This window comes from Myxocyprinus asiaticus, chromosome 2, assembly GCF_019703515.2.
Source record: "Myxocyprinus asiaticus isolate MX2 ecotype Aquarium Trade chromosome 2, UBuf_Myxa_2, whole genome shotgun sequence".
In the NCBI taxonomy this organism is placed as follows: Eukaryota; Metazoa; Chordata; class Actinopteri; order Cypriniformes; family Catostomidae; genus Myxocyprinus; species Myxocyprinus asiaticus.
The window spans coordinates 15,991,666-16,009,283 of NC_059345.1; the positions used below are offsets into that span (position 1 = coordinate 15,991,666).

The 17,618-nt window shown below is 37.5% G+C and overlaps 1 protein-coding gene across 1 annotated transcript in view; it reads left to right on the plus strand.

The window, feature by feature from the left end:
* The first annotated feature begins 721 nt into the window (after positions 1 to 721).
* Positions 722 to 17,618, plus strand: part of LOC127413494 (NT-3 growth factor receptor-like) — a 259,870-nt gene continuing 242,973 nt past the window's right edge. The window contains exon 1 of the mRNA XM_051650682.1: positions 722 to 969. Coding sequence (XP_051506642.1) covers positions 722 to 969 — 248 coding nt within the window. The remainder of the gene's footprint in view (positions 970 to 17,618) is intronic.

Consider the following 17,618-nt stretch of genomic DNA (forward strand, 5'->3'; position numbering starts at 1 on the left):
TGACTTTGAATATAGAATTTCTACAATGGCATCTGCAACTGAAAACTATTGATTTTGAATGATGCTGCATTCACGCCGCTAGGTGTCACTGTGAGTCCAAGATGACACAAACATAAAGTTACTGTGTGAAATCGTTTTCACTTAAAACAATTTTACAGCGTGGAATACGTACTAAAAACACGACACAGTCAAGGACATAAAACAGCAACAACACCTCAAAAAAATTTTTAGGGGGAACAAGACGGAGCACCAACGGAACTGCAATAAACTGGCTACATATAAATGTGGCTAAAACGTTGCCATGCAAACCTCTTACATAATAGTCTGTTGGTTTTACCATAAGTTTGGGAATGTGATTCATCCTCCTCTTGCAGGTGTCAGTCTTAAATCTGTCCAGTAGGTGGGACTTCAGGCTCGTCACCCAGAGCATCAGTGCTTTCACCAGTACTTTTCTCCGGCTTGGAGACTGAGAACATCCCTATCATGGACTGTGTAATGGAAAGTCATAGCGAGTTGTGGCATTTCCAGTATTTCTTTTTCTAACGGAATACAATCCAAACAATTGAAAGGAGATTAGAGTAACAATCAAACCTCAAACGATGTTTATAGGCGGGCACAATCTCCTGTAGCCAACGCTTTTAGACATTTAAAACCCATTTCTTCATCAGCGATCTTCATCAGCTCTGGGAGACATCGAGTCGTTTATTTGGACCCAAAAGTCATGGATGTATGGTTCTGTTCAGCGGTTCCAGTGTTCACCTGGTGGCTTTTCTTTCTTTCAAGCCTCTTCCAGTGCTATTGGAGCTCCATGCTCGATTGTCCGCCAACATGCAGCTGTTCGCCCACTGAGATCTATTGCAATAAGTCCGACAGTGGGAATTTTTTCCCGTTACTTGCTCTACAAGATCCGCTGGGCAATGGCAGTAACAATAATGACATTGAAGATCTCTTCAGGAACATCACGTCCATGTGAGTGTGCTTCTTTACGTCCATCATCTACTGCGGAAAAATCTAGATATATAAATATATATTTCACCCCGCGTTCCCCATATAGACAAGTCGAACTTGGTCGAAATGTGAGATGTGCGTTATTATTAGAACTCGCAAGAGTACTTTTATGCGGTATTATTTTATTTTAAAACTAATTCGAAGATTTTCAGAGCTCACAATCTCAACAGAGATCTCAAATGATGTAGGACATTGGTTCTTCTCAAAGGTTGTACAAGAAGATATACAGAACATTTTACCATATTATTAAACATCCAATGTTTTTTATAAGGACTATGTTATTGCTGTTGTCCTGGTGCCAATGTATGTCGTGGTGCCTCTAATTCTGCATTTGTTAAACATTATACCGAATAAGAGCCGTGTAGATTGACACTCACTGCGTTCTCATAGGTTTTGTCAGTGGAACCAATCCTATTTTTCTTATTATTGAATGAAACCTTCCTAGCAAGTGTTCATTCTAATATTGCAGGGTGATGATTATCACAGGATCACCAGCACATTATTTCATCTTTCTCAGACACTGGAATTAGTTGTGTCCATATACCCTAATTGCTTAAATTGGTTATTTGTATTAACACATTAGTATTCGAGGAGAAAACATAAATGCGTTGCTCTCAAATTTATATTATAGAAGTAATTATATTATATAACATTGGTAATGCATGAATGATTTGAAGTTTTGCGCCAACAGGTTACAAGGATTTCTATCAGCACTCTGGACAGCTCCTCGGATCTCCACAGTGCTGAGTGATTAAATTTGTCATGCTCTGATCTAATACATATATATATATATATATATATATATATATATATATATATATATATATATATATATATATATAATAGCATTCTGACATGCTATTCTTCTCACCACAATTGTACAGAGCGGGTTATCTGAGTTACCCTGGACATTGTCAGTTTGAACCAGTCTGGCCATTCTCTGTTGACCTCTCTCATAAACAAGGCGTTTCTGTCCGCAGAACTGCCACTCCCTGGATGTTTTTTGTTTTTGATGCTATTCTGAGTAAATTCTAGAGACTGTTATGTGTGAAAATCTCAGGAGATCAACAGTTACAGAAATACTCAAACCAGCCCGTCTGGCACCAACAATCATCCATGCGATTATCTAATGAACCAATCGTGTGGCAGCAGTGCACATCAGAATGGGGAAAAAAATTTGATTTCAGTGATTTTGACTATAGCATAATTGTTGGTGCCAGACGGCCTGGTTTGAGTATTTCTGTAACTGCTAATCTCCAGGGATTTTCATGCAAAACAGTCATTTATTTGGGCATATTGGCTATATACAAGTACACTGTGATTTGGGAAATTATGTTTTACATAGATGAAAGTGTAATATTAAAAATATGTAAATGAATTAATTTTACATTTACATAGCGCTTTTCTGACACTATACTCAAAGTACTGCAGATATGTTACATATACTGTGTGTACAGTACAGATAACTTTTTATATCAGTGAAAACCATTAACATGCCTATTGTGTTTTACATATATAGCCATATGTGAAATTTCTCTTTGGAAAATGTTGTAACAAAGATATTCGCTTGTAAATAATAAAATAGCTCACGTTTTCTATGCCAAAACAAAGCCAATCCTGTGTCCAAATGTCATAAATAATGCCTTAGGGGGGCACTCCAAATGGAGAACAATTGTGACAGTCACGCTGGAAGATCGTTTCAATCTCAATTTCCAATCAAAATAATAAAAAAATGTAAATTACGTGATATTTGAGCACCACAACTTCACCATCCACTCAGAGAGCTTTGAAAGGCTTGAAGTCTTTGAAAGCAATAGGGCATAGGGGTGATAACTCTGAATAGCACATACCCCAGCTGCGGTGAAATCAAAGATGTGGACACCACAAACTAATAATGAACTATGCTTCTAACCACAGGTAAAGAGCTGTAGTTCCAACTACACAACTATGTGACGCTGTTTGCGAATGTTCGTTGGAACTACGGTTTCAGGAAATGCCAAATCGTTGAACTATGTTGGTAATGAAGAGAAGAAGAGCATCTTAGAATGCAGTTCTGAGATGCGGGTTGGCACTGTTTTGTTGGCACGAGGGGGACCTACACAATATTAGACAGGTGGTTTTAATGTTGTGGCTGATCGAGATATATATATATATAAGCAAGAGAGATATCTATCTATCTTACTGTCTGTCTGTCTTACTGTCTGTTTGTTTGTCCATTTCATTGCTAGCTGTTCAGTGCTACATGACAGTGATATTTTTCACTGAACACATGATTTATTTGGTTTCTGGCGCAGAAAATGGAGAGGATCCTTCAAAGTGCCTGTTCTTCAAGTATGAAATTCTTTATAAGAGCAGTTTTTTTTTTCTTTCAGACTCAATGAACCTTGATAACAAATTATTTCATTTTAACATTGAGACACAGTGAAATTCATTTGAATTTAAATAGGTTTATTCAGTAATTTGCAAAGTTTCAGTTTATATGACATTCTATTATAATCTTTGAAGAAATTAGAACTAGAAAATATATAACTATACAAAAGGCTATATAGTACCTCACACCCAGTATTGTATGCAAGATTACATACAATATAAAAACTAACATTTTATGAATTGGTGAATCCACATATTTTTAATGGAACCATTACAATCGCTTTCTTCTCTTAATTTTAAGATACTTTAACCTAATATATCATTAATTTGTGAAGCATTTGAAATACAGTTTAATTATATTACATAATAGGACACACACATGTGTTGTATTTTCTTGATAAAGAGTAGTTGAAACTTTTTCATGTCTTACAAGCACATCATCAAGTTTGTATGAGGCCGTCTTTGTGTTAAGTAGGTCAGGGCTGCCATCTGAGAATTAAGACGAATGTCGGTGTTCGGCTTCTCAATGTGAAAAACCGCAACAAGTATGGCACTGCCCAAATGCTGACCCTGTTTCCCCCAGGCAGACCCTGACTTCTGTGGAGTGCTGGTAGAAGATGTCCTTTAAAAGGAAATCTGAGCACAGATTTGTTTATTCCCCTAATAATGCTTATCATAATAATAAGGATTATTGTGGAGGAAACTGATTGTAGATCAGTGTAAGCGGGCTACTCTGAGCCATCTGCGGGGACCCCACTTTTACTAAGGAATATAAATGAAGCACCTTCTGAGCCAACAATCAAAAGATGCATTGATAACCTGTGGGAGCAAAGGCGGTTCAAAAAGGAAGTGCTTGAGATCTAGAAATGAGGCTCGGGTTGAGCTGTTCGAGCTTTGAAGTTTGTTTCTAAGGTGATTGTATTTTAATTGAGTTATTATGAATCATGTGGAAAAAAAACGGTAGTGGTGTTGGACATACTGTGGTGTAGAGAGGGAAATTGAAAAATTGAAGGTATGGCTTAAAGCTGTATGGTAGTTCCCCTTCTGTCACTGACTCGACGTTGTGTCAATGTAGTGACACTAGGGATCGATATTGAGAGCCTGAGAGACCTTCAGATATTTAAACAAAGGCCAATGAGAATTGGTGAGTAGAATTTGCGTGCCACTCTCCCAGACAAACGGTGTAAATGCGAGGCTGGAATGCGGATTCATTCCGATTTTTTCTTCGGAGCCAAGCGGTCGTATTTCAGCAAGCTGGATACTACTACTGATCCATTAACCTCTTCAGAAGCGTGTGCTGTTGGATATACGGCGCATTCCAGCGGCTTTCTCTCCACTCTCCACTCCACTGCAGACTACGCCCCTGGGCACTTCAACAGCGCTTTAAAAGAGTTTATTTCCTCTAAAGAGTATATTTCCTCTATTAGAACAGGCACAGTGACGTTGAACGTCTTTTTAAAGACGCGTCATTTTAAAGATGCCCTTCCATCTCTGTGCAGTTCCTGGATGCGGTCGTTACCTCTCCGCCTCTGATGGTCACGATCACTGCCTCACGTGCCTGGGCCAAAATCACGTAGAGGAAGTGACAGAACATCTGCTGTGGTCCAGCTGATTTGGAGTCGATTCAGCAGGTACTGTCATAACCTCCGTTTCCTGATGGAGGGAACGAGATGTTGTGTCCCTCTTGCCACAGGCTGAACTACACCGCTGTAATGGCCAGGACCTTGTCTCGGCTCCTCAGTGCAAACCCTGAATTAATCCGCATACCAGCCTCCCTTTTATACCCGTATGTCGGGGGGAGTGGCATGCAAATTCTACTCGCCAATTCTCATTGGCCTTTTCTCAAAGATCTGAAGGTGTCTCGGGCTCTCAAAATCGACCCCTAGTGTCACTATATCGACATAATGTCTCGTTCCCTCCATCAGGGAACGGAGGTTACAACAGTAACCAAGACGATTTCTTTACTGTTTCACAACATAAATCCACGATGAATGTCTAGGGCTTTCCAACAACATTCACTGTATATGGAATTATAGAGATTAAATAACAAATAAGGCTTGGATATGGGCAAATTTCCTGAAACCTGTCAAGAACACTTGACTTAAGAATCACTTTCAACAACACAATACACATAAAATATGTATCTTATATATTTTTTATGACAATTAAGCTTATTTTTTTGCTGTTTGCTGACTTAATTTATGCAGTTATTATTGTTTTTTGTTGCCACTCTTAGGTAATTTTTGTGTGGTGATGTTAAGAGCTCATCTTTTAACTTAATGAGGTTTGCTGATTGTCACTGTTAATGTGATCTGTGTGTTAAGGGTTGAGGTCTATTGTGTGTCTGTGTCAAGCAATTGTACGTACTGTCTTTCCTCACATGACATACCTCTCTTCAGAGGCAAAAATTGCAGTTCACTTCGTGTTAAAGTAATTTAAAATCATATACAGTGTAAGATTGAAAGGGTGACATAAGGAAAGTTCTTGTATTGCGAATTGATAGTTGACTGAACAAGAAATGAATAGTTCTCTCAGCAAGAATTTCTGAATTAAGTGAACAAACACATTCAAATTTACTAAACAATGCAACGCTACTGAGGACAATTATTATGAACTCACAAATTGTACTAAAAATCATGTTGTCATGTTGATTTTTTTACTTTGCCCAACAATTCCTTTTTTACAGTGATGTCACAATGCAAAAAACGTAAAAATTCCTAAATGGTCATCAATTTCTTTCTGCGATATATATATATATATATATATATATATATATATATATATATATATATATATATACAGCTTGTTTAAAAATATTATAATACAGGCAAAATATATGGGATATCCCAGTCATTATTGAATGAATAAGAATGAATAAAAATGAATAACATTCACTGACATAATTTTAGTTGCCTAATAGCTAGATTATTATTATTGTCAGCTTTAGTTGCAAATGTTAAGCCATTGTAACACTGATAAGTGAAACGCATACATTAATATATACAAAGGCTGTCCTTTTGTGCATACTTCAGATGAGCAGCTGAAGGCCAAAGAACAACATTTCAAAGATGTGAGAAATGCTTGCAACAAAGTCTGCATTGAAGATGTGCCTTTTTTCACAACCTATATTGATTTCAGAAAAAAGGAATTGTTGGGCAAAGTGAAAAAAATCAAGGCAACATCATGCAGTACAATTTTTGAGTTCTTAATAATTGTCCTCAGTAGCATTGCTTTGTTTAGTAAATTTGAATGTGTTCGTTCAATTAGTATTAGTCTATAAGTTTATTTAAGTTTATAGGAATGTTAAAAGAGCTGAGAAGCATGCAAATAAATTGCTTTATGAGCAAATAAATAAATGTATTTAATTTTTTAAGAGCATAATAGCCAGTAGTTTATTATTCTGTAGCTTTTAACTGGTTACCCACTAAAGCTAAACAGGGTTGAGCTTAGTCAGTACATGGATGGGCACCTTAAATCTCTTTAGTTTATAAAACTGAAGTGAGGATTGGAGAAATTTACCACACAGTATTTTGAAAATAAGTCCAAACATATTTTGTGTGATGGTTACTATATCATGAGCTTTCTTTTTAGAAGCAATCAGGAAGGATTTGTTTTAGAAGGAACAGACTGTCAGCTTTGCTTAAAATCTGCTCCTTCCATTATGATCAGCAAATGCATGCTACATTATAATGTAATAAAAAGTTGATTTACCCTGCTGGTTCCTTAATTGGAAATGTGTCTATGTCAAGCTCTGTCCGTGTGTTAATGGTGAGGTTTCCAGGTCAAAACGAATCCTATTCTTTATAATTAGAGAGCCTTCCGATGGCTGAAGTTCATCTGAAGAAGTTGCAGTCAAAATGCACCATAATGCATAATTATATGGATAGTGAGAAGCCCTAAGAAAAAAAGCTAGACCGGATCTATTTGAGCCAAGTCAAATTGACTCATCATTTTATATAGCCAAGAAAACGCAGAGATTGCAAAAAAAGTGAGCAAATTAAATGAGCAAAATATCTAATTAAAAAGATCACACCAGGAAATAATAATCTAGTAGCTACAGTATAGAAAGATGAAGGTTGGGAAGGAGGTGGGGTGGCAGACATATCACATTTGTGATTTTACCCTTGGTGTCTGTCTTTCAAGTGTGGATTGTAGTGAAAATCAAAGCTATGTGTACATTTAATCGCAGAAGCAACAATATGACAGCAGAAGATGCCACTCTTTTCGACACTGCACAGATTTCACCTGCCACCATAAGCCTCTTCTTTCAAGACAGCATTATTTCACCATGAAATATTGAACACTTTCAATCCATGAACACAATTCCTTTGATCCTCCTTTTCTAGGTCACATAAAACCCTACGTGCAACAAATTCCTTACCAACATAACTATTTTTAGAGCAACTTTAATTTTTATTTTCACTCTTTGAAAGCCTATCTTGTTTGACAATACCACCTAGTATTTTTTATTTTATTAACACTTACACATTCTTTATTATACATACATACATACATACATACATACATACATATATATATATTATTATTTTTTATTTTTTTTTCCCCCACATTTTAGAATAATAGTAAAGTCATCAAAACTATGGAATTACATAAATGGAACTATGGGAATTATGTTGTGACTAATCAAAATCCAAAATAATCAAAACTGTGTTATATTTTAGCATCTTCAAAGTAGTCACCCTTTACCTAGAATTTTCAGACATGTACTCTAGACATTTTCTCAACCAGCTTCTTGAGGTATCACCCTGGGATGCTTTTTAAACAGTATTGAAGGAGTTCCCATCTATGTTGGGCACTTATTGGCTGCTTTTCTTTATTATTTGGTCCAAGTCATCCATTTCAAAAACTTTTTTTAAATTAAATTTTATTTTTATAATGAAATAAATTAATATCGTGGCACAATTCTATTTTTGTCTACAAAACTAATTTCAAACATTTAAGCATACGCCTTCAAGATCAAAATATTTTTAAAATCATGAGAAACATTTCAGTCAAGTGTTTCAAAACTTTTGACCGGTAGTGTTTATAGTAGTTAAAACAGTAGGCATTATCAACTAAATGTTGCAAACAGTTATATGCAACATTGTTGTCACAGTTCCTCATGGAGTTGCATGTTTAATTCAAAGAGTGCCGACCAGTTATCATCTTGGAGCTAAAAACAGTTATTTAGCATTTTTATTCCAGTTAGGTGTAAAATGTCTTAACATTTGGGAGTCCAATCAAATAATCCAGTCAAGAAAGAGATGTTAAAAATTATGACTGACATTCCGGTTCATCCATTACACTGGAAATGGAAGCTTAAGTCAAGTGCATTGTTTTGTGGAATACAGTATAACTTGCATTAAACTCTGTTGTATGCTGCTCATTTTAGCAAATGTAGTAGGTATTCCATGTATTTCAAGCACACACAAAATGTGTATATTGTGTACGTATACATAGTTTATACTGCAGCAACATTAAGAGTAGAAAGACAGTATGCCATACAGAGCATAGCCTATGTTTTTAGCTAATAGAGAAAAGCCACAAAATTCGATATTTTGGAAGTGGTCCAAAAGACTATATATTACAGAATGCACTATGATCAGACTGTAGTCCTACCTGCTGAATAACCTGCTTAAATAGACTTCAGCTATTGCATGATTGGCAGAACCTCAAATGTGTAGGTTTATATAATATCATGAAATGAAATCTGTCAGACATTCGTGATTTCCTGTTTTAAAGAATACGAGCTGTGTAGATATGGAGATTGAAAATGAAACACGGCAGGACCAATTTAAATGGAAAATGTTCTATAAGCGTGTTCTGTTCTTGTCATGTGAGTGATTCTCCAAGGGCTTGGAAGATGTGAACAACACAGAATAGGATTTGATATGTATTACATAGCAAGACTTATGTCACTTTTCACCTAAGCAACCAGAGCTTAATATTTTCACTGTTATGATTTATTTGATACTTTTTCAATTTTGATATCAGGCAGGATTATCTGTTTCACTTTTGGGTTTGTATGCACATTGCAACTCTTTATGGAATCTATATCAATTTTCTATTTGCCTTTAGAGCTGGATTACACAATGTTTAATCTATTATTATGATTTATAATGATAAAACTCCCCCGATGTATCAAAAGGTAGAATAAGTTGTTAGTTGAGCTTGTCTAAATGTTTTGATTGTTAATTTATAGTCAGCAGTTGGGTCGCTCATGATAAAGACACCAGTTAAAGTATGAAACCCTTTACAATTACAGTAATTTGCCATTGATTACAGTAGCTTTGTTTGTTTCCCTGATCCAGCACAAAAGGATCAGTGAAAGAAGGCATAATGAAAAAAATGTATCAAACCTTGCAGAAAGCTGCTTTTATGTGTCCCAAAGGGACCACAATGGAAATGGAACACTTCTGAGGCACTATTTCACAGTCAATCTGCATGATATGTCACAATGAATAACCGTCCTTCATTTGAATTAAAATTTAGTTAGTTAACACTTGCTGCAAGTGCGAGGAACTGGAGGAAGTTAGTGCGCATTTGTGCATGCACATAGTATGTTAGCTATCCCAATATCCCAGCCGTTGGGTTGCAAATTGTGATCAACAGCATGTACTGTATGTATGAGAACTCCAGATGGGAAGTGCTTTAAACACACTTTATTTTCACAGCCAAAAGTGTCCCAGATTTGAATGCTGTGGCATTTTTGGCTTTTCGGCAGTACAGAAGAGATCAGTGATCAAGTATTTTATTTAAAAGCTTCTAGTACTACAGTGGGCTGCTAGATTACTCATTAGGGCATATGCTGTTCATTGCTCAAGACAAGACAAGACATAACAAGTGTAAGGGAGAAAGCTCAACATGTTGTATACTACTTTAAGGCTTGTTGACAGGCATACCTGCCCTGACCTGCTGATGATGTTTTGCACCATGGAATCAACGGCAAGCTATCGACAGCGATGCCTCCAGGAAATGTTCATTTGTAATGGGGTGGCCACAAGGGGCCAGTTAAAATCTTGGAGTGGCACACAATAAAGGCTGTAGCATGGTTGAATTTCACAATATGAAGTTGTATTGTAGCAGAAAAGTTACAGTGATTCAGAATTTACAGGATATCTGACAAGGAATCATTATTTAGCCTTTGCAATAAAAGTTAAAATGATCATTTAACTCTAGAACATTAAACTTTATTGGTACTGACTATGCCATCATTACACTATTGTTTAACTGTGTTATGCACGTGAACAAGTCATTCTCATCATTTATTTTCTCAATGAAAAATGGCAGGTGCAGAGTTAATTTAGATAAGAAATATACTGCACAATTAAAAAAAAAAAAAAGAAAGTGTGCTACTGCAAATGATATTGCTGCAAACCCAGAAACATAACTTTTAGTAGTTTTGTAGTATGTACAATCCCTTAACCAAATAAAGTAGTTCCTCCATGTGACTCTTAAAGGAATATTCAAGGTTCAGTACAAGTTATGCTAAATCAACAGCATTTGTGGCATAATGTTAATTACCACACAATTTTATTTTGACTCCTCCCTCCTTTTCTTTAAAAAAAGCAAAAATCGAGGTTACATTGAGGCAATTACAATGGAAATGAATGGGGCCCATTTCTGGAGGGTTTAAAAACAGAAATGTGAAGCTTATTATTTTTTAAAAACACACATTAATTCTTCTGTTAAAACTCATGTATTATTTGAGCTTTTAAGTTGTTTAAATCGTCATTTTTACAGTCGTTTGGCATGGAAACGAAGTTGTCAAATTGGCCATAACTTAAGAAAAGTTAATAAGCGATTTATCCCACTAAAATCATGTTAACATGCATATTGTTTACCACTTGTGGCTATACTTTTGAAACAGTGAGTATTTTAACATTTACTGACTGACTCCATTCACTTCCATTGTAAGTGCCTCACTGTAACCCAGATTTTTGCTTTTTTTAAAGAAAAGGAGGAACAGGTCAAAATAAATTTTTTGTGGTAATCAATATTATGCCACAAATGCTGTCGATTGAGCTGAACTTGTATTGAACCCAGACTGAGCTATCAGTGGTTCGCATCAGCATAATTATACATTTATGTACAGTTAGAACATCCTTCAGCCAATCAGATTGTGTGACCAAACTGTTGCGAATGCTCACCATATAAGATGTAGGCCTATTCTAGTTATAAAAATGTATATGATTCAGTGATGGCTTGTGCTTTTCAAGAGTGGGGTAGCACAGACTCACTTATCAATGTAAAAAAGTGTACTCTAGCTACTATTTATTATGGTGTCAGCAATGTAGCTCCCAAAAGCAGCTTTACTAAATACAATTAAAAAATGTTAATGCTCCAAGAGTGTTATGTACAATTATAGATTATTTGTTCATAGATAAGTATGTCATTACCACATATTTGCACTGAGGTAAAACATTTCTCAGAATGTAGAGTCCCGAAGAGATTTGATTGTGGTTGCCTTGGGCCCTCTGCTCTTGATTTTGATCTATGGTGAAACATGAAGCAATATAAGTAATACTCATTAAATATCCCCATACCCAATGACTCAGTTTCTCCATTTCATACACTTAGTTTAACAGTAGCCAGCTGTTACACTCACCCCCCTAAACCTCACTCCCCTGGCCTCAAGAGGTGCACTAGCGATAGATGCTAGGGGCTGTAACTTTAGCCTCCTCATTAGCGCGCCTGCCTTCCATGCCGGAGACCCAGGTTCAAATCCTGCTCGGAGTGGGAAGAGCAGGACTGGTTACAGTGGTGCCATGACCCGAATGGGAGTGAGGTTTGGGGGGTGAGTGTAACGGTAGCCAGCTGGTAGATAGCTGTGCAGTGTGTAAACCTCACTCCCCTGACCTCAAGAGGCACACTAGCAACTGACGCTAGAGGTTGTAGCCTTTAGCCTCCTCATTAGCGCGCCCACCTCCCTTGCTGGAAACCCCAGTACAAATCCCGCTCGGAGCCGGAAGAGCAGGACCAGTTACATTAGCATTATGGTTTTAAAGGACAAATTATCAATTATGCCAAGAAAACCTGTAAAACTTATTTACCCCTAAACAATAACTTTTTCAGTACAGTCTGTAGCTGAAATCTAGTTATCTAGGGAGGAAATCACAGCAGAAAATTATACCTGTCAGGTCAGAGACTGTGGAAACAGCTCATGCCTTCTTTCTGTTTTGTGCTCACTGCCACTGCTTCCTTTGTCACACTCTGTGCTTTCCCTATGACTTCCTGTCTTTTCAGCTGCTTGCTCTCACATCACTTCACCTTCCTATGCCTTCCTATGAGTCAGCCATTGCCTTCTTGCTGAAGAAGTCAGAATAACATATTGTTTTCCTCCTCATTTTAACAAATTATTTGCTGTAACATCTACATACTGTATATTATCTGACATAATATAATACACCCACATGCTAACTACACTACAAATACATTTCAAGTTGTGAGCACCTAACCTTTACATACAACCAGGGGCGGGGCCAGAAGGGTGGTATGAGCTTTGCCACCCCACTTACCACCCCAACTCAGACCCTACTCGCATCCTGGAGATGGTGCGCACCGGCTTAACCTGTCCGTGTTGCGCATGGTCCATAACAATGTTCCACCCATGTCTGGGAGGACACAGCGTTCTGCTTCAGTACACAAATCCCACTCCAAAGCCAAACCAGAGACAGTATAAGGAGGGGCAGACAGACCATCTGTAAAAAATGAATGGGAGAAATTGTAAAGCTTAGAAAGGTAGCTATAGGAAAGACAGTCCTGCCTTTTAGTTAAAAGAACCAATCAGCTTATTGATAAAGGTAGCGCCTCTTCTTATTGCTCTACAACGTGAATGTGCATTTGCTGGACCAACCTGAAAAATACAGTTTTTAAGCCTGAATTCTGCTAAAAACACAAAATTTAATAGGGGGCTGTTTTTCCTGATAACTGCAGAAAATTGAATTGTGAGTAATATTGTGTGTTAAGGAAGTCATCTAGTCGAGGTTTTTCAAATGGGTGCTAACTGCAGCCTTTGGCATGGTGGGTGACATTCCAATACCAGGAAGATTCTGGCATCTGTGCCAGTACTGCTGCTCTGTCTAATGCTCTCTGGTTCATGGGACCTAATTATGCTTATTTTCATTTTGGCTGAAGTTTAGGAGTGGATGGAGGGTAGAGAGGTGCAGAATGTAGATACAGTTCAGAAGGGGTTTTGTGTGCCTATATTTAGACTGTCAATTCTGGCCATGAACCTTAAATGCATGCCTGGACACAGTTAGGCTTGGAACATAAAGTTGTACATGCATTAGCTTCAATAAATTGGCAGCAGAACTTTGAAAATCTTCTTTCAGCATGTGCAATTGCACAGTTGCTGATCAAAGCCATAAGCAATGTTATAAAACGAACACTTTAGCGTTTACTTAATGAAGTCGGGGGTTGGTATCATGAGGTAAAAGATCAGTCATGGCATAGGGGTCAAAAGTACCAGGTTTACAATGTCATGTGAGTTTTCTTTTAACTGACTAAGGCAGCACTGCTGGCAAACTATCTAAAATCAAACTTTTTTCTTAGCAATAAAATGGAAATGAGGTGAAGAATGTAAAGAATACTCAAAGGCATTGCTTATTGGTGTAGTAAATAAAGAAACTCTGGTTGAGACATCTGCATGTTTAGACAAAGGGGTCAAAGTTTGGCTGGTTAGCATCGGCCAATTACTCGTAGCCTTTGCTGGTAGATGCCGTAACCACAGCATCTGGAACCAACAGTTTGTATTCTGACTAAAAAAGATTTTTGCAAGTAAAATATCACAAATATTTCATTTTATTATAGTAGATATTTTACCAGTGACAGATTTGTTTTGGAGGTCTCTTAAAAGTATGAAATGGACTTGTGCTTGGAGTGTGCACCTTCTTGTGATGCTTTAGCCAATCAACCAATGATATTTTCCTACAGCTCCAGAATGATTGGTTACATGGCATTTATGGCTCAGGTGATTGGCTTAAAAAACCTGGATGGATAAAAAGTTGAGTGTCCATTAGCAAATATCGCAGAATTCAGATTTCATACTTTTGGGGGATCATGTGCCAGTCGAGCTACTGCCATTGAGATGAATGGGAATGCTAACGGATATCTCTCTCCAGGTATTATAGACCTCATTGGGTGTAAACGTCAGTGAAATAGGTATGACAGTTTATTTGCCTTGTGTACTAGAGGTGAGACATTATCATGATTTTACCTCTGTTGAATGCCTTTTTGTGAGCAAGTCATCCAATTGATCAAAAAGCTCAATAGTTTGATACTTTTATAAGTCAAACGTGAACAAAGTAGTCAATACAAAGATTTTACATATTTCCAGTCCTCAAGGCTCAGCTACTGATGTAGTGTCTTATATACTGTAGTCCTTATATGTACATATGTATACTGTATATATTATACACTGATCAGCCACAACATTAAAACCACCTGCCAAATATTGTGTAGGTTCCCCTCGTGCCACCAAAACAGGGCCAACATGCATCTCAGAATAGCATTCTGAGATGCTATTCTTCTCGCCACAATTGAACAGAGCAGTTATCTGAGTTACCGTAGACTTTGTCAGATCGAACATCTCTGGCCATTCTCTGTTGACCTCTCTCACAAACAAGTCATTTCCATCCACAGAACTGCTGTTCACTGGATGTTTTTTGTTTTTGGCACCATTTGGAGCAAATTCTAGAGACTGCTGTGTGTGAAAATCCCAGGAGATCAGCAGTTACAGAAATACTCAAACCAGCCCATCTGGCACCAACATTCATGCCACGCTCCAAATCACTGAGATCACATTTTTTCCACATTCTGATGGTTGATGTGAACATTAACTGAAGCTCATGCATATCTGCGTGATTTTATGCACTGCACTGCTGCTACACGATTGGCTGATTATATAATAGCATGGATGATTGTTGGTGCCAGGCAGGCTGGTTTGAGTATTTCTGTAACTGCTGATCTCCTGGGATTTTCACACACAACAGTCTCTAGAATTTACTCAGAATGGTGCCAAAAACAAAAACATCCAGTGAGTGGCAGTTCTGCAAACGGAAACGCCTTGTTGATGAAAGAGGTCAACAGAGAATAGCCAGACTGGTTCGAACTGACAAAGTCTATAGTAACTCAGATAACAACTCTGTACAATTGTGGTGAGAAGAAAAACATCTCAGAATGCTATTCTGTGATGCGGGTTGGTGCTGTTTTGGTGGCACGAGGGGACCTACACAATAACAGGCAGGTGGTTTTTGGTCTTTGATAATATATATAAAACCACTTTATACACAACCCTTTGTTTTTTTCTGTTGTTTTTCAGCTGACTTACAAATATTGTAGTTGTGCTGGGCATTGGTTATTAAGTGTTTCTTGCTAAGGCAAACATCAATATTGATCATACAGTACTTTGGATTAACAACCACCTTGCAATGGCCAAGCAATCATCCTGATTTAGAAAGCAAACCAGTGGCGTGCACAGTCCTCAGGAACAGGGGCGGAACAATCAAAAATGGCACTGACATTTTTATTTAGTAGTTTTAGTAGTATTTTTTTAAATGAGTAGCACTTATATATACTTAAATAATGCCTTTGCTTTACAAATATTTACAATAAGCATTTGTTCTTTTATTATACACATCCTAATTTTTCCATTATTTCCATTATCACAAATAATAACATTCTGTTATATAAACAAGATGTTTTATTTACAAAAAGTTGATAATATAGTGAAAACGGAGGGGCGGGGGATTTGGGGGATGGTTGCTAAAGAAAAGAAATAAACAAAACAAAACAAAGACTAACTCACGTTATAACTCCTCTACACAGACTATTAAACCAAAGAGAATAATCTACACTCTCTATCCAAAACATGAATACAGTGGATGGCACTCGCCCCTAACCTAGTGTGTCTACTACAGAAGTGAATCCCTACGTGTTGCTTAATGTATGTCCTGTGACCTGCTTACCTGTCTGCTTCTCTGGTGGCCACACACACAAAATGAAAATGATGGATTAATGACTGATGTATTAAATACCGGGCACAGTGCTATTTTGGCTAGGGCTATAATGTTTTTCTTGTTTTATCACTCTTCTCTTTCTCTCATCTCTGCTCCCTCACTTCATCCTGTCATCTCTCCTGGTTTCTCTCTGTCCTCATTATCCTCTATAGAAGTGACACTTTCTATAGTAATTTCTCTTAATTTCCTTTTATATTAAGGTAATGTTATTTTGCTATATTCTGTCATCAAAATTTAAGACCTTACAGTAGTAATGTGGCAAAACCATGGTACCAGGGGCGGACTGGCCATAGGGAGAACTGGGACTTTTCCTAATGGGCTAGTCACAAAACAGGGCAGAACGGGTGGCGATAAGCTGAAACAGGCCACTGCGTTATGCCGTACAGGCCATGACTGGCTGAAGAGGGCCGCGAAACGGCGCCGTGATATGCCGAAAGGGACCGCGATATGCAGAAAAGGACAGTTTACGACAGTATTCTACGAAAGATGTAAAATCGACGTGACCGCTCTGATTATAATTGAATAAAGCTCTCTACACTGCAGGTGTGCAATGTCATAAATGCAGTTACAATCAAGTATTATTCTCTTGATGAACTTACAATGCAGTATATAGAGTGGACTTTTTATCTGACCTGTCTGAGGCAGCGCCACTTCGGTGTTCCAGGGTGAATTCCAAACTGTATTTTTACTCCCTTGAAGGGCACTACTGTGGGAAGGGAACACCACTTGAAGGGTTGTTCCAAAGTAAAGTAACAAAAATTAATCCTTTCTTGAAAGGCCCTTTCACAAGGCTTTAAGCGAAAGGTATATTCATACATTAATGCTTTTTTCCCCACAGTATACACACTTTAAGAGCTTTGCACTTCAGAGTGAGTTGGGCATAGGGAGGATCACTTTCAATTGGGATTCACCCCGATCTGCTGTAGCAAATTAGTCTCATACGTTATTACTTTTATTTTGAGATTATTAAGAGATACATTTTTTTTAAGTATTTTATTTTATTATTAAAATGTCTCCCGTTTTTCTGCACGACAAGAAGGGAACCTATATATTTGTGAAGGAAAGGGGCTTCCCTGCTGCCCCACTTCTGTGCATGCCACTGCTGTAAACTCTAAGCCACATAACAAATGTTAACAAACATTAGAAGTGCTGCCTCACATAATGTCATATATATTTCCTCCCATTTAAAATGCAAATCAGCATGGTGGCATCTACAAATTA